General features: G+C 26.1%; 1 protein-coding gene across 1 annotated transcript; it reads right to left on the reverse strand.

Annotated features, from left to right (window-relative positions):
• Positions 1 to 267: 267 nt before the first annotated feature.
• LOC129959959 (OTU domain-containing protein 7B-like) lies at positions 268 to 19,067 on the reverse strand. Its single transcript, XM_056072889.1, has 10 exons — positions 18,927 to 19,067; positions 14,639 to 14,819; positions 14,306 to 14,404; positions 12,328 to 12,543; positions 8,646 to 8,891; positions 7,629 to 7,727; positions 4,698 to 4,825; positions 2,839 to 2,963; positions 1,748 to 2,037; positions 268 to 1,659 (listed from the first exon to the last, which is right to left on the reverse strand). The coding sequence occupies exons 3-10, from the start codon at positions 14,376 to 14,378 to the stop codon at positions 554 to 556; spliced, it is 2,283 nt and encodes a 760-aa protein (XP_055928864.1). The 5' UTR covers positions 14,379 to 14,404; positions 14,639 to 14,819; positions 18,927 to 19,067; the 3' UTR covers positions 268 to 553.
• Positions 19,068 to 19,928: the final 861 nt, after the last annotated feature.

A 19,928-nucleotide genomic window follows, 5' to 3' on the forward strand; every position in this document is an offset into this window, starting at 1 on the left:
ATCAATAGATAAATCTTTAAATATCATTAACATAAAGAAATGGAAACATACAAGGATTTGAGTATCAAACTTTTCAGTTCAAAAATGAAATCATTTTATAAATTAAAACTACATTAGTTGTTGTACTAATGTTGTACGCAAAACTAGAAAGTGCATTAAGATCAACATTTTATTTAATTATCATAAAATATTCAAACTCAACAAGATGCATAGTAATAGACATTTTTAAAAGTTATTTTTAATATGATAATCAATAATTTGGTTTAAATCTATAAATCTTTCAGGAAATATATGGTCTTTATAAGCCCATCAGTTTGAAGGAAATGTAATATCATCATACTTCCAGTATTTCAATATGAATTACATTGATAATGTATATATATATGCATATATCTAAACAATGGGCAAAAATTTGAATAACTTGATGAATATAAAGCCATAGAAAAATCACTTATTGGAATAAGTGAAAAGCTTATTCAGTTTGCAGTTGTAAGTGATGAAAAGGCACAGTCGAATCAGACAATGAAAAATAATAATAATTTTTAATGTAACTTTATATTGAGGATGATTCTTCGATGGTTTTAAGAACTGAGTGTGAATCAAGGCCAGAAGATGGACACTTATGATCTGGAATTAAAGAAGGATATGTCCCATTATCACAATGAAATTTATCATAAAACAGAGAATTTTTATATTCTGATGGTCCATTTGGTAGACGCCCAGCAACAGGCAATTTCTCAACAGATTCTTTCACAGTTTTATCAACTTCAGTATAAAATGATGATTTACCAGACACAACAAGTGGGCCTTCATTAATGACTTCTATATTCTTCTGACCTTGAAGTAACTCTAGTTCTGTATTTTTTTGCTTTGCATAACATGTTGAACACAAGTAACTAGTTGACGGAGAGCTATACATGGTACAACCTGGATTAATACACTGCAATGCAGGAAGTTTGCCATTATGGCAGTAGGAAGTGCCATTTTTTCGAATTTTATCATTCTCATATCGACTAATAGCAGAAGTGAGGTAATTTTGTATTAATTTCTTTTGATACTCATGTTTCTTTTCAGTATTTAGAACAGCCACAACAACTTGTCTTGGATTCAAGCTGCCATCAATTGTAGCAGTTCGAGACATCATGGGAAGCCCGCTTAAAGTTCTTTTGTTTTTAAGTGTATCAGAAGTTCTCTTGATCGTTGTTGTTTCCCCCTTAAAGGAGCCTCCACGACGAGCCATATTCCCAATATGCTTCAATTTCTTACTCATGCTTCGTCCAATGCTACCAAACTGCTTGGCAACAGTCTGAAACTGACGAGCAGCTTTGTTCTTCTTGCTCTTACCACCTGTACAGGAGATTCCATGATCAGAAGAGCTGTCATCTGACTCGTAAGGGTCATAAAATTTAGCTGCTGCTAAATGACCATTCATTTCTTTACAAGTGGTTTTCTCTGTAGATCCATTTTCAGGACTCACTTCAATATTTTTTATATCCAAGTATTCATTGAGCAGTGTGAGTTTTTCTTTGTCAGTTAAAGTTAATCTGGCAATAACCCATGGATCATTCTCATCTTGACTCCAACGAACTTCTGGACCAGGATCAACTGCAAATTGCAAAGGCAATAATTTGTTGTCTGGATCCGTCACTGGTATTATAGCTATAATAAATAAATTTACAATTATTTTTTTAAATATCATTTCAAAAATTAATCAGTTTGGATCAATACGAATAATTTCTGAACTTACCAGGAAGCTCTGAATTACCATTCTCTTCATCCATAGGAACCAAGGCAGAGAAGTGGGCAGAGTCAAAAGTAAGACACAGTGGTGAACGATGGCATTCAGATGCTGGGCATTCTATAGGTAAATAAATTCCACCAAAAGGAATGGGAGCAAAAGGTTCTCCAGTGACATCCTTTAATACAGTATCTGATATAATGATAATGGCTCTCTTCAGAACATGAGCCAAAGCAAGAACATGCATCTCTTCCAAACTTTCGTAGACTTCAGACTGGTAATCACTGCTTTGTGTACCACTAATGAAAATTATTTCAAAGTATTAACAGTCCACCAAAATTGGATTTTCAATTATTTATTTTCAAAACAATGCAATACTATATGACTCCAGGTATTCAATAACTTAAGATTAAAAAGAAATTATGCATGCATGTCAAATTTTTAAAACAAAAATTAAAGCAGATGTTTGATTAACCGAAGAATGGAAGTAATATGATTTTCAAACTTTTAATCGTATAATTTAAATTTTGCTCAATAAATAGATTAAAAACAAAAAGTATTCACCATTTATTTCAAAAAGTTATAGAGTTTTAAAAGTTAAAAAAAGTGTTTAAAATATTATTTTCAGCATATAAATAAATGGAAGAGATTAAAAATTGTTTAACAAAATAGAAATCGTATTTCATAAGGATTTTTATTTTTTTTTAAAAAATTATGTATCCTAATTATTAGTTTAAATAATTACATAAAATTACCAAGAAAAAATGAAATGATTTTAAAGAAAGTAAGTGATGTTCAGAAACAATGTGAAATAGCAAGATAAAAAAAAAAAAAAAAAAAATACAACAGACCACATTTTCCATGTTTTGTATTTGAAAAGAATAATTTCAAAAATTCATTTAGAATTGTCTATTACTGACTTGTCAAAAATATTTTAAAATTTAAACTGAAAAATAAATTTACAATATAAGTACATTAATAAATACTATTCATATTTAAAATTCAAAATCATAAAATTTGTTGATAAATTTTTTTTTCAAAACCCATGCATTTCTTTTTTTTTATATAATTTTTTTCATTAAATAAAATACATCTTTTACCTAGAACTGCACGACTGTTCACTCAAATTCCTTTGAATACTAGACTGTCTTGGTTCAGATGAAGATAACTTTAAAAGGTTTTTCCATTCTCTTTCCCATTCTTCTTCACAATATATTAAGCCAGCCTAAAAAAATTGCAGCAGGTTTAGCTGCATAAATGATATATGTATATCTTTTTTATCGTAACTAAAAAATATCTAAATTTCTGCTCAGTCTTTGAATTTATTTCAAATGCACCAAGAATCTTTCAAATTATATGTTTAAACATGCTACTAATTTTTTTCAAACAGTTTTCTTGTTTCTAAGTACACTCTTCCTAATTCAAATAAATTTATTTGTTAGTAAATAAATAAAAGTTAGAGATGTTAGAGGGTATCCATGATACTGCCATGTAAGATCCAATGAACTTTCTTGGGCCCAAATTAAAAGTAAAAATGCATAGAACAGTACATTATTCCAGTGATCTCAAAAGACAATGGAGGCTCAGAAAAGGTACATATTTTTTTAAGAACAGAAGATAATTTTTAGAGATTAGCTTTTGTAGTATAAAAATCCTCACTTATATTCAAAAATAAAATTGTAATAAAAAAAAAATCTACAAATGAAATCAGTTAGAAGAAGCAAAGCTCCCTTATTTGTCAAATTAGTTAATATTTAATTATTATGCCAGTGTTTTTAAATGAACATTTTATTTTTAACATAATAAATTTAATGCAAAATTGATCAAACAGTCTCTTTGTTATGAAAGAATTAGAGTAAACTGGAAAAAGAAGGAAAAGGCTTGATTTGTTTATGAAAGTTTAGCTTAAAAAACGATAAATTTAATGAAATTTTAAAGAATATTTAAAGCTACAAGTAGAGATGATTTTTAACTATATGGGCAATAAAAATTTCACGCTTCCCTTTTCCTTTTTCAAATTAACAAAACTAGATTAAGATTAGACTGTGGTTTCAGTATCTCACACAAAAAAAATTAAGAGTTGTTGATACTCAGTCATTCAACTATCTGGAGGGGAAAACAAACAAACATGGGAAGCATTTAAATAGAAGGTTTTCACAGAAAATCATAAGCTCTGAAAGATTTAAAACTTTAAATGCTCCTTTAACTTTTTCAGACCATATTTTGAATTCAGAATTTACCATATTTTTAATTTAATAGTGATTAAGTGTTTGAAATTGAAGAAATTTTGCTTTATTTATGTCTGCAAATGAAAATAATTAATATAAGTCTATATTACTTTGAACATAATTGATGGTATTTGTAATACTTCTCATTCCCATTCAAAAATGGGAACTATCCATAAACAATGGAAATGATAACAGAAGTTTTATAATCTTGTATTGGCTTGTATCATATTCTTATAATATGCTCTGCTCAGTATAAAAATGGAATACTTAGGAACAGAATAGTTGACAATACTAAAAATAGAACTAGAAGAAATTATAATTCTTTTTTACTAGTTTTCATTCAAAGAATTTTACTAAACATAACAAGAAAAATAAGTGATGTCACATTACATGAGTGAAAATATAATGTAATGAATTTCAAAGCATAAATAACAATTAAAATAAAAATATTATTTTGTTGAATAATGAGCAAAGGAAACAAGCACATATAGAAATAATATATTTGCCAACAATGTTTTCATGCATTCTATAATTTTAAACTTATTTATTCTTAAACTCATTAAACAAGTTTTTCAGAAAAAACATATAAAATATTGTTTAAGGCCATAAATCATAACATTTTTTTTAGACTTTCACTCCATTCAGCAATGTCTTCTATTTGTTTCATTAATAAATAGTCTTAAATTGCTTCTGCTTTAACAGCTAAATTATCTATTAAAAACATTCTTCACCTCTTTATTTTGTAAAGCTGTTTGCCAACGCCATCTTCTATAAAAGGCATCTGTATAGGAACTATTCATAAGAAGAGAATGCAAAGCCTTCCGTAGTGTTAAAAGTCTGTCGTGAAAGCCCCACATGCCTAAAAATAAAAATTATCCTAATTCACCTTGAATAAATCTTACATAAAAACACTCCAAAAATTAATAAACTACTTTAACAAATGTAAAACACCTAAGTTGGTTAATACAACATTAGTAATAAAGAATAATGTATGACTGCTAATATTCTACAATCCACAATGTTTGATCTTGAGCTACCACATTTCGCACAAATATAATTTGAAGTATAGAAAAATGTACAGTTTTTAAAAAATAGAATTGGAGCTTCATTAATTAAAAATTAATTCAGAAAATATTATGGCACAAAAAATATATTTATACCATTTCAAATTTAAAAATAAATGCCTTTTTAATTTTATCAATTTAATTGATGTGCAGTTTTTTCCCTGTATTTTGAAAATTAAAAAAAAAAATTATTTGCATAACTTTAATAACTCTTGTTGCAATAAAATGAAAAACATTTTCAATGCTTCATCATATATTTAATCTTGTGCCAAAAATTTTAACTGTTAAAAGTTTAGGGAAATTATTTAAATTATTATTATCTGTGCAGTTTGCATAAGAAATATAAAAGTAAAATGGTAATGTCTTGAAACACAAATGTAATTAGATTATAAATTATCTGAAAAAATATCTTTTTAATATAATATGACATAATAGGATTTGATTTCATTAAAAAAAGTTCAAGTAGCCAACAGCGATCAGCTTTCCTTTTTCAAATATTTATAAAGTAAACAATTGTAATAAGTACAGTTTTTAATTACGAGAAAAAAACAATTATTAAATAGTTCACCAGAAATATTTGTTTGGTTTAATTTAAATTAAATCTCTTATACATAACTTCATGCTCATGATTCTATCAACAAACGATTTTTAAACATCAAATTGTCAAACTATCATTAAAGCTCTATTATTTTAATAGTCTAGCATTTCTGTTTACCATGTATATAAGCCACCTTAATGGAGTAACAAATTAACCTCACAGATTATTAAAAATATAACAATCTACTTAAACTATCATTAACCATTTTTTCATAATCATCTGATTCATCTACTTTTGTGATATGTAACTTCTCTTTATATTCCTCATGCAATTTATTTACATACTGAATATAATCTTTTTTTTTTCAGGCTTCAACAATAGAAGATTGTGCAAGTAATTATTGAATGAAACAATAAAAATATTTATATTTTTGTAGAAAATTTCAAATAAATTGATAAAAATTATTAAAAAAAAAATCAAAATGCAAACGTTTAGAAAAATTGAGCATGACTCTCCCATATATATTTTAGCAGGATTTTGTAGTTAACATGTTCTTTTATTATTAATAAGGAGAAGAACCTCTCCTTATTAATTTTTTATTCACCTGTGCTTTATAATTTGGTTAAATGTGCACTTTATAGTGATTTAAATAATGTGCAATTATAGTAAATTAAATTTATGCTTGACCACAGTAATACAAAATCTTAATAAAACTTTCATTTTTACTTTCTTATATACAAAGTATAGAAAAAGTATTGTGTCAAAAAATTCAAAATTGAGATTTTAATGAATTTCTACTTTTAGACCTTTCAGAGCTTGAAATGCACATTTTTCGTAATATGTCTGTCTCACAAACGCTTTGAGTTAGGTAAAGGAAATTTGGTATACAGTTTTTACATCAAATTTGTAGCTTTCCATCAAATTTTGAGAAAATTTAATTCAGGGAAAATCTGTCTGTCCAAATATAGTTAATGTGATAAAAACGCAATACAGAAAGCCAGATAGATAAAATTATTATAGTTTTAAAATTTGTATCCAATAAGGAATTTACCATCTTGTTGGTCTGTACTTGTAAACATGACAACTTAAAAATAAAATGACTTAAATATAATAACTTTGGCATGTGATTTCATAATTACATTTGCAGCTCTGAATTGAATTTTGGTTTCTATCAGATGGAAAAATGCATCTAAAACAAAAATTCGTTTTTCGGATACTATAAACCACATATCAGGTATTAATTGCCAAAAAGACTTACCAAATATCAAATACTACATTTAGTAAAAATTCTAAATTAAGATTAAAATTTTGTGACTATTGTATGCCAATTCCATGCAAAGCATTTTTTACCTTACTCCAGGTCAACATTTTTTTTACAGAAGGAGGAAGATAATACCTTTATTAGAAAATTCTGGAAGACCATTTCTACTGCTTTAGAAAGTTATTCTGCATAACACTTAAAAAAAAAATTGAAAGGTCTAACTCACAATCTTCATTATTTCAATACAATTTTGTTTCATTAATGTAACAAAACTTAATGTAAACATTAACAATTTTTTTTGTGCACCAATTTTTCTCCCTTCTGTTTTGTATTTTCCAATTTATTTCTTGGTTATTTGTAACAATGTTTTCAGTATTAGTTCATAATGAACTAAAAGTCGATTGACATTAAGCATAGAAATTATATGTAGTTGATAGGTGGACGATCTGGTTTTAAAAAGCAGCTGAATTACATTAATTCAAAAAGATTTTATTTTCATAATTATTTAGGTTTATCTGCAAATTTAATCTTTGCATTCCCTTTTATAAAATTTGAGGAAAGGTACGAAGACTGCATTTAAAATATAGACAATCTAGTTTGATAATTTCTACGAATGACATTTTATCAAGGTATACTTCTGTTACTGTTTTAAAATAATTTTATAAAAAGTGAGAATTAAAATTGAAATATTTTAATGTTTTAAAAACACCATGTCTACTAAGCTCAGATTTTGATTTGAACAATGATATTTGTATTAGAATTTATATTATTCAGTAAAGATTAAAAATATAATCATTACCTAATGATGCAGCATGAAGAAGACAATTACCATCTCCAGTAGTAGATAATGGCCAAAGCTTCCTACCAATTTTCCTAGAATGCCACCAGTTCAACCTGCCTGTTTAAAATTTTAAAAACATAAGGTCTCTGAACTATTGAAAATATAAATTAAACTAAAATAAATTTCAAGGGCAATTATGGAATGTTGTCTATCAAAATTATTTCACTCTCAAATATGTATAATTAATTCAATTCTAATAAATAATACTGTTTAATAATATTAAATAATATGATGACTTCAGTATGGAAATAGTTACTTCATGTAATCACAATTATATTTCATGAGTATTAAAAAACTTCTTACAAACAATAATTTAAAACAGTTTCTTCTTTTTTCTTTACATGCATTCAAAGGTGTTGTAAACACAATGTAATATTTCTTCATATTAAAACATACAGTTCTCTTCCTCAATTAAGATAATAATACGAGTACTAAATAAACATAAATATAGTAAAACTGTATATACTTGGGAAATCTATTAACAAAAAATAACAAAAGAAATACGGCTTAAACTCTTTTAATCCAGACATTTTCTATTTTTTGCAATTCTTATAAACAAAAATTATTTAACTTTTAAAAAACCAAAAATTATGTAGATATGAATATGAATACAAAAATTCTGTAATAATATGAAGGATTTATGAATTCATAGTAAAACACTGCAATATTAGTCATCAGTCGACAAACAACAATAAGAAATATTACAGAGCATTTAATCTCTTTAATAATAAGAATCTTTCAATCAGCGGAAAAAAAAAAAAATCCCAATGCAAAAAATTGATAGTGCTTTAGAAATCTAGTAATATTTTTGATAAAGCCAAAAATTTTCAGCATTTTTTTGCACTGGCTAAACTTATACATATTAACATAGTAACATTTAAATTTCATCATAAAGTTTCTTTTATAAGGAACAATGATCATATGAAGCTTTTACAATTATGAAATAAATAATTTTAAGCAAAATGATATTCATACCAGCTTGTTCTAAAGAAACTAATGTAGCTGTTTCAATCAGGTCACGTTGCAAATATTCTCTCAAATTTTCAGGAAAGACAGAAAAATCTGGTAAAGAAAAAGAATGCTCTGGCAGTTCGAGCTTCAAGCTTGCAGGTCGAGCACACAAATCAACAGTATCAAAATCTTCTGCAAGCTCTTTTCTAGCCTGAGACACCAGAGTGAAATTGTCAGTAGCACGTGATATACCCCTTGTCAGCTTCCGATCTAAATTTTTAAAAATAAAATAAGCATTTTTAATATATTCGTATAAAATTTATTAGAAACAATGAAAAAAAAATAATATTTAAAAATGATCTTAAAACAGAAGTAGGTAAAAACAAGTAAATATATATCTCTTAAATAAATTCTTTTGAATGGTGGCTGCAGCTTACAAATTCTAATAACAAAACTACATGTAAGATGAAGCCATCAACTTATGTAAACATTTTTGGAAATTGAGCTGTGCTAGTCTGTGGATATTTAATCTTTGAAAGTAATAACACTTTTCTTATTGTATAAACTTTTTTTTCCTGTATACTTTTGTAGCATGATTGCTTGTTATATCTTTTCTTTGCTAAAAAAATAAATATTGTTTACTATATAAGTTTTATATAATTTTAGTAAATTATTTAGTATTCTACCTTCTGACAATCCTTAATATTGATATTATCAGTCAAATAAATTAAATGGATCACAATGGCAGGAAGATTATAGGTGAGAGTTTCAGCAGAATTACTTGTTATTTTTTTTTACATCAATTATTTTAAGAAATACTGTGCCAAAGTTTGCAACAATTATTCTGCCTAGTCACATCTCAATTTTGCTGGAAGATTACACAAAATAGATTTACCACATTTCTATTTTTGATTAGATTTGATTTGATCCCCTTTCATGTTTGTTTTTCTAGAACATAATTATATTCATATTAATGTATTATCTTTTTAATCCCATTTCTAATGGGTTTTTTTGCTTAAATTAATTACACAAATATTTAAATATCAGCATATTTCATGTTGTTGAATTTTCTATAAGATACTGGAGAAAAATACTGTTATAGATGTTAATGAAGAAGTTAATCTCACATTTTAAATATCTAGTTTCTAGTTTCAAGGCTCTGTTTCGGAAAAAGTTCTAAGTAATGACCTATGGAATTTCAAGCTCATTTTAATATTGCAGGTATAACCAGAGATGAGACTAAATTCAACCACATAGCCACTGCTACAGAATCGAATATTTTGGGCTGTTTTCAAGGTACAACTACTTCCAAAGTAATCAATGAATACATAACTTTACAAAATAAAATAATTGAAATTTATTCAGCAAATGAAGCATCAAAACTAAGCAAACTGCATCAGAGAACTGACCTTGTAAACCAGCAAACATTTATTTTATAAAGGTTAAATAGGAAAATATTTTTTTAAAGTACTTTGGTTACACAGATTTCCAATTAATTTTAAAATAGATTTAATTGAAACAAGTACTTTAACTATTTTGGTACATAAGAATCTTGAACTCTCATAAATGAAGAGTAAACTATACTGGTGTTAGATATGAAGCATCTAACAAACTAGCATTGAAACAAAAAGAACTAATGTAATAAAAATTGATTAGCAAGTATTAAACTGATTAACAATGTCTAAAATTTTTAAAGATACAACAATCCCTCTCTAACTCACAATTATAAAATATCAAGTAAAAGGCAATGCTTACCAGACAAAAACATGTGAGAATAATCACAGTTTATATCTATCATAAAATTTTCAAAATTCCAATCGAAAAAACATAAGTGATTTCCACATTGTAAACAGGAAAATAATTAGGGAAACAAGTGAAATGGCTGTACCAGAACCAAAATAATCATCAAAAATATCAATTCAAAAGGCAAATAATCAGTTTTTTGCTGATACTGACCTTAAAACTGTTTAATATAAAATGAATTATAATTAAAAAAAATAAATTATAATTAAAAAAGAATTTGGTAAAATTAATGAGGTTTAATAATAATAAAAAAAAAGAATATCACAGTGAATATGAAAATAAGCATTTTGATATAGAATGCATTGTTAGCAATTACTGAAAACAATTTATGAAGATAATACTGCAGAGCTAAGTAAGTTACATATTTTATGCATTCAAAAATTTTCTATGGAACTGATAATAATATGTGCTGATAAAATAATTTTTTATTTTGTCTGCTTTGTTAGTTTAAATTAGAATCTTACAAAATACGATACTTGTTTTGTTAAAACTGAAAAGAGCCTTATCTTACAAATACTTTATAATTCCATACATTTCCTACAATATTAACTAAATACTATTTAAACCTTCAACTGCATTCAATAAAAACTTTTAACTAGTCATTATATTATTTCTATATTAATACACTGCTGAAATAATCTCGGAAGTTATTTTACATCAAACATTTGTGCATGAATATGATTTGCTTATGTATTCATATTTTCTCTCAATGTCTATACAAAGGATTCTGAAAATCATGTATGGAAGTATTTAATGTTTCTAAGGCTGTTTAAGTATACAAGTGTATAGTAAATATCACTGAGGTTAATAGTTTTTTTTTTTTTTTTTTTCATTTCAAGATTAAATAAAAGCTATATAATGCATCTGGTAATATTAATCATTTCATTGCATTCTTCAATTTGCATGAACAAAAAGAAAATCATATATTAAGTTAGAATATATTTTTACAAGTGCAAATTAAAAATTGAATTAATTATAAGTTTGAATCAAAAATTAATCATGCAGTCATTTACTTAAAATATTAATATTATTAACACAAGAAACAAACTAAAAACCAACAAGATGATACACCTGTTAATTTTCTAAAAAAAAAAAAACTGCTAAATTTGCACCAGCAGCTAATTTAGATATTTTTCTCTAGACGTTGTCCAAAATGAAGATTCTCTTTTAATATAATGGACACATTTAAAGAAACTCAATACATATATTAATGATTTATTTCAGGTAAATTTTTTATTTATTTTAGTAACGTTGTGAAAATGCATACATTTTTATTCATTCATTATGACTCATGACATTCACATACTAATTATACATATGTTATTATTTAAACATAAATTTAGTGTTTATAATATCTAAGAGAATGTAATAAAATAGATATGACTTGATCATTAATATTTTACAAATTTTATTCTTTGGCAAATAATTTATTTATATTTTTTATATTGAATGAATTGAATTTTATATTGTTATTTATAAAAATTATCCAATCTATAAGTGCCCCCACTTCCAGCTTAGTGGCTACTTAGTCTACATCTTCCATAGTTTTAGCATCAAAAAGGTGAAATCCGAGATATATTTTATATTGTTCAAAATTTTACATAGCATTTAATATTTAAAATAATATTTCATATTAGAAACTGAGTTAAAAATTAGTTTAGATAAAAAAAAAAATAAAAAAAAATATTTGAGAAAAATATGAGAATATGGGCTGAATATAGTCTGAAATCAACTCTTGGAATATAAACTTTCCCAAGATTAACATAGATCGAAAGCACATGATTAACAATAATTTTTATATTTAAAGAATTCCAGATCCTATATATATAGGCATTATTTGAAACATATACATTCAAATAGAATACAATTAAGTAGATATACAATAATGCATAAGTAACTTTACCAGTTTCTTCAAACTCAAAAGCAGGTAATTTCTTTAAAGGTGGTCTACTGCCAACATTATTACTATTCACTACATTTCTATCATCTGCCTGGTTGACAGCATGTTTTTTAGAATGGGCTGCTGCTATCTCAGCATCTGAAGGTGGAACTTCCCCAGGAAGTATACCTTTCATAACATAGTAAGCAGATAGAGCTGAATGCAAATTCCACTCATGAGCTATGAAAGAAATAAAACATGAAATAACATAAAGACGTATATACATAAATTTCAAAAATATTTTATGCAAATAGAAGTTTTGTTCTATACAATATTTTATATAGTAGATCTCACAATATTTACAAGTTATACATATACATATAAAAAAAAACTATGAATGAAAAATTAATAAATTTTTAATAAAGTCTCCAAACAATTTTAATTTCAAGAATTCAACAGAAAAATTGTTGATCACCTTACTTTTTATTCTTCTTCTGGACCTTAAATTCTTATCTTAAGACACAGAAATATTTTGGATGAATTAACATTTAAATGAATGTGTCCTTTAATAAGACTTTAATTCCAAAAGAATATAAAAGTTATCTTCAAGGCTCTTTAATATGTTAAGCTGATAAGGGCATGGTCAATATGAATTTTTAACACAATAAGTAGATTGATTGAATTAGAAAAATCAGAAAACATAATACAGATATATAATGCTATTGCATATGGCACAGAAATCACTCTTATTATTTACTGACAAATGGCAATAGTTAAATGTGATTATATCATCAAGGGACTGCTTCAATTTTATAATTAATGAAAGTGCAAAATACTATTATGAATGTTCTTGAGAATTCTTATCATATCTTTAAAAAGTGCATTCAGCCAAAGGGAAGAAGATATAAAAGAAATCAAGAAATACACTTCAAACAGAAAGCTTAATCAAGAGCACAAGTAGGTTTAACTATCACCAGATGGAAAACACTATGACTTAACTATAAAAATTGGTTATGTCTTCCAAAACAATTATTGGCTAATATAGCCACTCTCAAAAAATTATCTTTTTAATTATATCAATTTCATGCCCTTACAATTTCCCCCCTGATTTTAACAATATTTTTTATTTAATTTTATGCATATAAATATTATGATGCAGTTTTAAGATATTATGATGCAATTAAAATTCATCAATCCACACATTCAGTAACATATTATTACAGTCGTCAGAGGTAGCTAGATTAATAGCTAAAAAGCTTAATTTCATGGCAGCTAGCTTAGCTTCATAGTAAGATTTTTGTTTCTGTTTTTATTTCATTTTACTTAACTTTTTTAATTTGATATATATATGTAAGCATAATTTTTGAAGCAGAAGGCAGTTTCAAAGACAGTGAAGAAACTTTTGATTTTTAAACTTTTTTTTATTTCCGTCCCAGGAACCATGATTTTTGCACAAGCAGAAGCAATGAGCACAACACAAAACGTGGAAAAGCTCATGAAAATTTTATCCCTGTGAATAAATACTGTGAGAGTTACTTTAATAGAGATTTCTAACACGTGTCAATCACAAGTAAGGGAAATACAGGGATCTTTTTGTGGAATTTGTTTATATCAGCAATATTTTATCCCTGCACTCGGAGTGTGGGACTCTCTGACTAAAGCATTTTTACAATGCTTCAGTTGAATTAATTAAGTAGAAAACACAGAATGGGATCAGGAAATAAGAAAATATTTTAGAATGACTTTGATATGGGCAGCTTTACGATAAAACTTTGGGAATTAATTTGGATATAATATAGAGTTTAAAAAATTAATAATCTGTGTGAAACAGTTGGTTGCCAGATTGCCAGTATCTACATTTGATCATATGCAGAAAAACAAACAAAGAAAAATGTACCTTTTATAAATTCTTTTCATTTTATCCTTACTTCCCATTATTCACTATTTTATATCTTATACATTAATGATTGAAAGTGAGAGCAAATAAAAAAATTTTAGTTACCTTCTAATAAATCAGTTGCTAATCCAGGATCTGCAGATGTACGAGCTACAAATTCTGACAGAATCACATCCATGTTGGTCAGCACTTAGAAATGCTGGGCTATATAATGAATAGATGGTTGTAAAGCATGAAATTTAAATCTTTTAATAAACACACACATTGACTTGCTTAAGTTTTGTCATTATTTATTAAGATGCCTTCTTTAGAATTAAAATTATATCAAAATAAAATTCAGATACATAAGGGTCTATGGTTAATAATAATATATTTTTTTTAAATATAAAAATGCTTCCAAATTAAAAGAAAAATACAAGAGAAAAATTTTAAACTAACCTCCAAATAACAGTCACCTAGGAATGACTGCTACTTTGGAATTGGAATGTGACGTCATAATTTAAAATGTCTGATACCTTAGGTTTGGTAACAAACATCTACAGATTCTTTTCCAAAAAAAATGAAGGGAAGATCATGTTGGAAAGAACAGCAATCAATTTTCAAGGGTGTTTTCTCCCCTCTAAAAAAAAAGAAAAGAAAAGTGAAATTAAGTTGATAAATTACAAATAATCTATCTATATCTATATAACAATAAAATTACTAAATTAAATAAATTTTCCTACTTCTGAATACGATTAGATTGTTTATGAAGTATTAAACATTTATTATTGCAAAGCCCTTTTAGAAGCATTTAAGGCCATTAAGTCCATTTTTCTTAAATAAATCTAATTCTAGATTTCATTTTAAATAATTAATCTGGTCAAGATCTTCAGACACAAAGTTTTTTCTACCATTCTAAATGCATTTTTTTTTTTTAATTTTCTCAAATCACACATACAGATTAAACACCAAGATTGAGATCAAGTAAACTTTTATCCAGTTTGACATTAACCTTGATGGTAAAAAGGGAGAGAGAGAGGAATTTGACTTGTAAACAAATTTTTTCCCTCTCCTTTATTTCTTTTTATAATATGATAATGATAATTTCAAAATATCATTTCAAAAGTAAAATTATGATAATTTTAAAAGTAAAATTGTTATGATAATTGATAATTTTAAAAGTAAAATTGATATGATAATTGATAATTTCAAAAGTAAAATTGGAGATTTTAATTCTTGAAATAATTTCAGTTAATTTATCAACTTTACAAAGGAGACTTCACTAGATTATACTATTTGATCATAGAATAGAAAAATCTATCTTTCCAATTAATTTATGTGCATGCAAACTGATTTGCAATTAGTTCACTGGAACAATTGGTAATTCCAAAGAAATAATTTTCTTAATCCTTTATATATATATATATATTGCTTTTCAAAGGTTTCAATACTTAAATCAAGCAAATGATTTAATTACATATGAACTAGGGTGCATTTACAATACATTGGAGTAATTTATTCAGAAGAATAAATCTATCTTATTCTTGTTGATCAGGGCTGCCAATCCCCATATAGGTGCTACACAAGTAAACATTGGTATACCTGCTTGAAAAAGAACATTTTGATTTCAAGAGATAATTTAGATTTTCAATCTGTCAAAGATATACAGAAGAGAACTTTTGCCTCAAATTTTTCTTTAAAGAAGATATATAATCTGAAATTTGACTTATTATCAAGACAAGACATTTAATTTCTATTATCCACTCATTTATTTTTGCAAAACTTTAAGTAAGTCCATATGGGTTTTTTTTCTTCGGAATATTGAGGTCTTTATCTTGTCTGTTCTCGTAGTGATTAAATTAGCCTAGTTAAGCTAATCTGAAGATTTCTCCTAATGCAAGGATTACTGAACTAACAATGATTTGGAAAATCTGAAATGAACACAGAGCACAACCACAGAATGTCACTTTTTATATTTTTCACATGTTGAAACTTTTGTCATATGTCTGTGGTTCAATCATAAAACCAAAAATTGACTTTTGTGTTAATATGCCAAAATGTAATACAAAAAACAGTTCAATGTGGCAATGAAGTAGAAAAAACATTTTGTAGCTGTAGCATTTATAGTCATTAAGGATATAGAAGTAAGAAAAACAAAATTTGACATTAAAAATATTTTATTATTATATTTTGTAATTAATAATTGCATGTATTTAAAACCATCTTTTGTAACATCATTTGTACGAAAATTCATAAGAAATATTTTATAGAAGTATATAATAGAAAGTTCACTTTTCTTTTTTTTTAAAAAACAAATTTGAAGGTCTTTGCAGCACCTTAAGATTTTGTACTATTACAACTATTTTTAAAAAATTCTTTTTGAACTTATAAGGCAACTTTTCCTGTCTATTACTAAACTAAAATCTTAAAAAAATAACTTTTAAAGCCCATTTTAAAATCTGTCAATTTTTTATAAGCTCTTTGTGGCACCCTCATGATAATGTTATATTGTGTCCAAATTTTTCTTATATATTTTTTTAACTGAAAAGCTAACTTTTCCCCATTATTACCAAACTAAAATCTAAAAAAATTAAGGCCATTTTCGTCCACACTAGTGTGCATCCAGAGAATAGCTAGAATTTCCCATGTCTTTGCTCAAACAAATACAGAAAATAGCAATTAATTTTATGTTATAAATATACATTTTCTTCATTACAAGGCTTGAATATGAGGTATTTACATTTACTTATGATTCATCAGGTATGTAAGTGCATTAGTACTTGGAAAATTCAAAATTTAATTTGAAATCTTGTCTGGTTCTGCAGCTTTTCTAATATCAATTTACTTGATTTTTGAAGAAAAAGTTAAGATTAGAAAGCTGGGCATTAAAATATTTCTCCAATTCTTATTCTAAATTTTCAAAGAAATTATCATTCTGAAGTTCAATATTTTCTTTAATGATTCTTCGAGTGTGTCTCTGAAGATATCAGCTTTTCATTGCTTGAAAAAATCCACCCTCTTGTCCAAAATTAGGCCAAATTATAATAAATCTTTTTTCTCAATTTATGCACTATAATAACATATCATTTGAAGCACTTCTATAAAGGCACACATTATTATTTTTCCATCCATCAATGTTCCAAGTTATTATATTTATAATGCAGTGAGGAAGTTTGAAGCAAATTGCTTTAATAGATTCAATTTGGGTGATAAAATTAGTCTCGATTTCATAATTGCTTCTTTAATTTATCTGGTATTATTAAAGGAGTAATTTCCAAAAATGGTTTCATGATAGACAAAATAGCAAGAATTGATGATTGCTGAAGTTCAAATCATAGTGAGATATGGTTGTTAAAAAGAAAGATTTAGCGAAATGGCTTTGGAGGGTTTAAAATTTTTGCCAGCTACAAAATCTAGAATAGCATTAGAGCTATGACAGCTGAAGAGAAATATATAAAATGAAGAGGTATAGTAAATGAAAATTATTTCTGCTCAACGAATCACATAAAACAGGCTGGTTGCAAATTAGTCTACTTGTATATCATGATGAATGAATGCTTCATGCTATAATTTTCAAAAACATTCTTCTTGAATTTTAAATTATATCACAAATACCAATAGAGATCAGAAAGTTTAGATGATTTATATCTCTATTAGACTAAACAAGTATATCAAGTTTATAGGCTATATTAGATTAAATTAATAAAATTTAAATTTATTTAATTCGAATAACAGCAATTCTTTTACAAATTCTGAGCTATTTTGAAAAATAAAATCTAAGCGAATAAAATCAGATATGTATTTGGTCTTATTTTTCATGAAAAACAAACCTTGCAAATATAATGGCTCATATGGTAACAAAACCAAAAATTTATATGAATCTTAAGTATTATTACATGCTCTAATTCATTAAAATGAATTATTAAAGTTTGATTCTATTAATAAGCTATTAATTATTAATTTCAAATTTACCATACATAAGGCATATGGTTATTTATTTCCTAATAAAACAGAAGAGCTAAGAGAACAGAATTTCACAACGTTAAGACAATTTAAATCTAAAAACAATGACTTTTGTTAAACTCAAAATATAATTTTAAAAACTACAATATTTCTCAAACACTTAGATTTTCAGGTACTTTTTCAAGACTTCACAGTTGATTCAATATGCAAAATACTTAAATGTGTAAATTTCCTAATTATCGGTGGAAAATAGCTAAAATGAAAGTAAAAAGCAATAAAAAAACACAATTTCATGAACACATTTGCCACAGATATAAACTTTTTACTGTTAAATTGAATAACAGTACGATTATGCAATCCAATAACAAAGTCACGAGAAAACATTTTGAAATAAATATTAGATGATGTAAAACACTTACGCACAAAATATAAAAAACCAAAACCAATGCCTACTTAGCTTAGGAGAAGAATCAATCGCGCAAATAAGACACTTCCGTTCGAATATCTCACTTAATGTAATAAAAAACTCTGAATTCAAGGATTCATCATTCCCAACCGATGCCAAAGTCGCAATACTATACTACAGTTCAAGGTCAACTATTTTAATTTTCTTTGATACCTCTTTCTTCAGAGATGAATATAATTCGAGGCCAATACAATATTTGAGACATTTATTTGTAAATGCACTACAAATAAAATCAATAGCATTCATTTTGGTGTGCGTAAATAAAAGATGAAAATTTGTACTATCAAAAAAATAACAGTAAAATTTAAGAATATTTACCAGAATTTTTTTTTTGAAGAGTTATTTTTGAATTTCTTTAAGTTCTAAAATATCACATCTTTTCATTTTATAGTAAAATCGTGACAGAGAACATTTTTATCTCACAAAATCCGATTTCGCATTGCTAACAGCAACTACATCAAATTCTACCATACAAAATAAACAAACAGAAACACCCAGTTTAAGCGATGGTTGCAGTTAAGGAACATTTACTATTGCAAAAAGAAATCCAAGAGCTTCGGCTTCGCATGTAGTTGTTTAAAAACAATGCCCTCAAAAAAAAAAAAAAAAAAAAAAAACTTTATTTATTTCAAGGAATACTTTGTATTCTGAAAATTCCATGTTAATAAATTTAAATTAGCCCAGATTACTTTAAAGGTGAGAACTTAATGAGTCAACTTTGCAGAATTTTCAGATTTGCTCAACGTATTGGTTACGAATAATTTTACTATTTAAATTTTGTTATTATACGAGATAGAAAATTTCTGTTGAAAATGTGAAGTTTTTCATTAGATATTTTACATACACACGAAAAGTGAAAAAAAAAAATTATGCGTTGATGTATTAAAAAAATAAAACCTTCTTTAAATCAAAAGATAAACAAGTAATATATAAAACAAATTTTTTTTAAAATCAATTCCTGCCTAGGTCAACAATTTTTTTTTATTTTAGTTACTTTTTAATAAATAATTACAAAATTGGTAACAAACTTGGCGACCATTTGGGGACATGGCGAAGGATTTGGTGACCAAATAGAAATTACTGTACAAATTTAATTAATCAATAAATATTTGAAAAAAAAAAAACTGTATTAACATCAAGTGTCAACCACTACAAGTTCAAAAAAATGTATTTGAAGTTGTATGGATGAACAAAAAGTATTTTATTAACGATTGAAAATTTGAACAAGATATATATATATATATATATATATATATATATATATATATATATATATATATATATATATATATATATATATAGAGAGAGAGAGAGAGAGAG

This window comes from Argiope bruennichi, chromosome 2 (genome assembly GCF_947563725.1).
Source record: "Argiope bruennichi chromosome 2, qqArgBrue1.1, whole genome shotgun sequence".
NCBI classification, from domain to species: domain Eukaryota; kingdom Metazoa; phylum Arthropoda; class Arachnida; order Araneae; family Araneidae; genus Argiope; species Argiope bruennichi.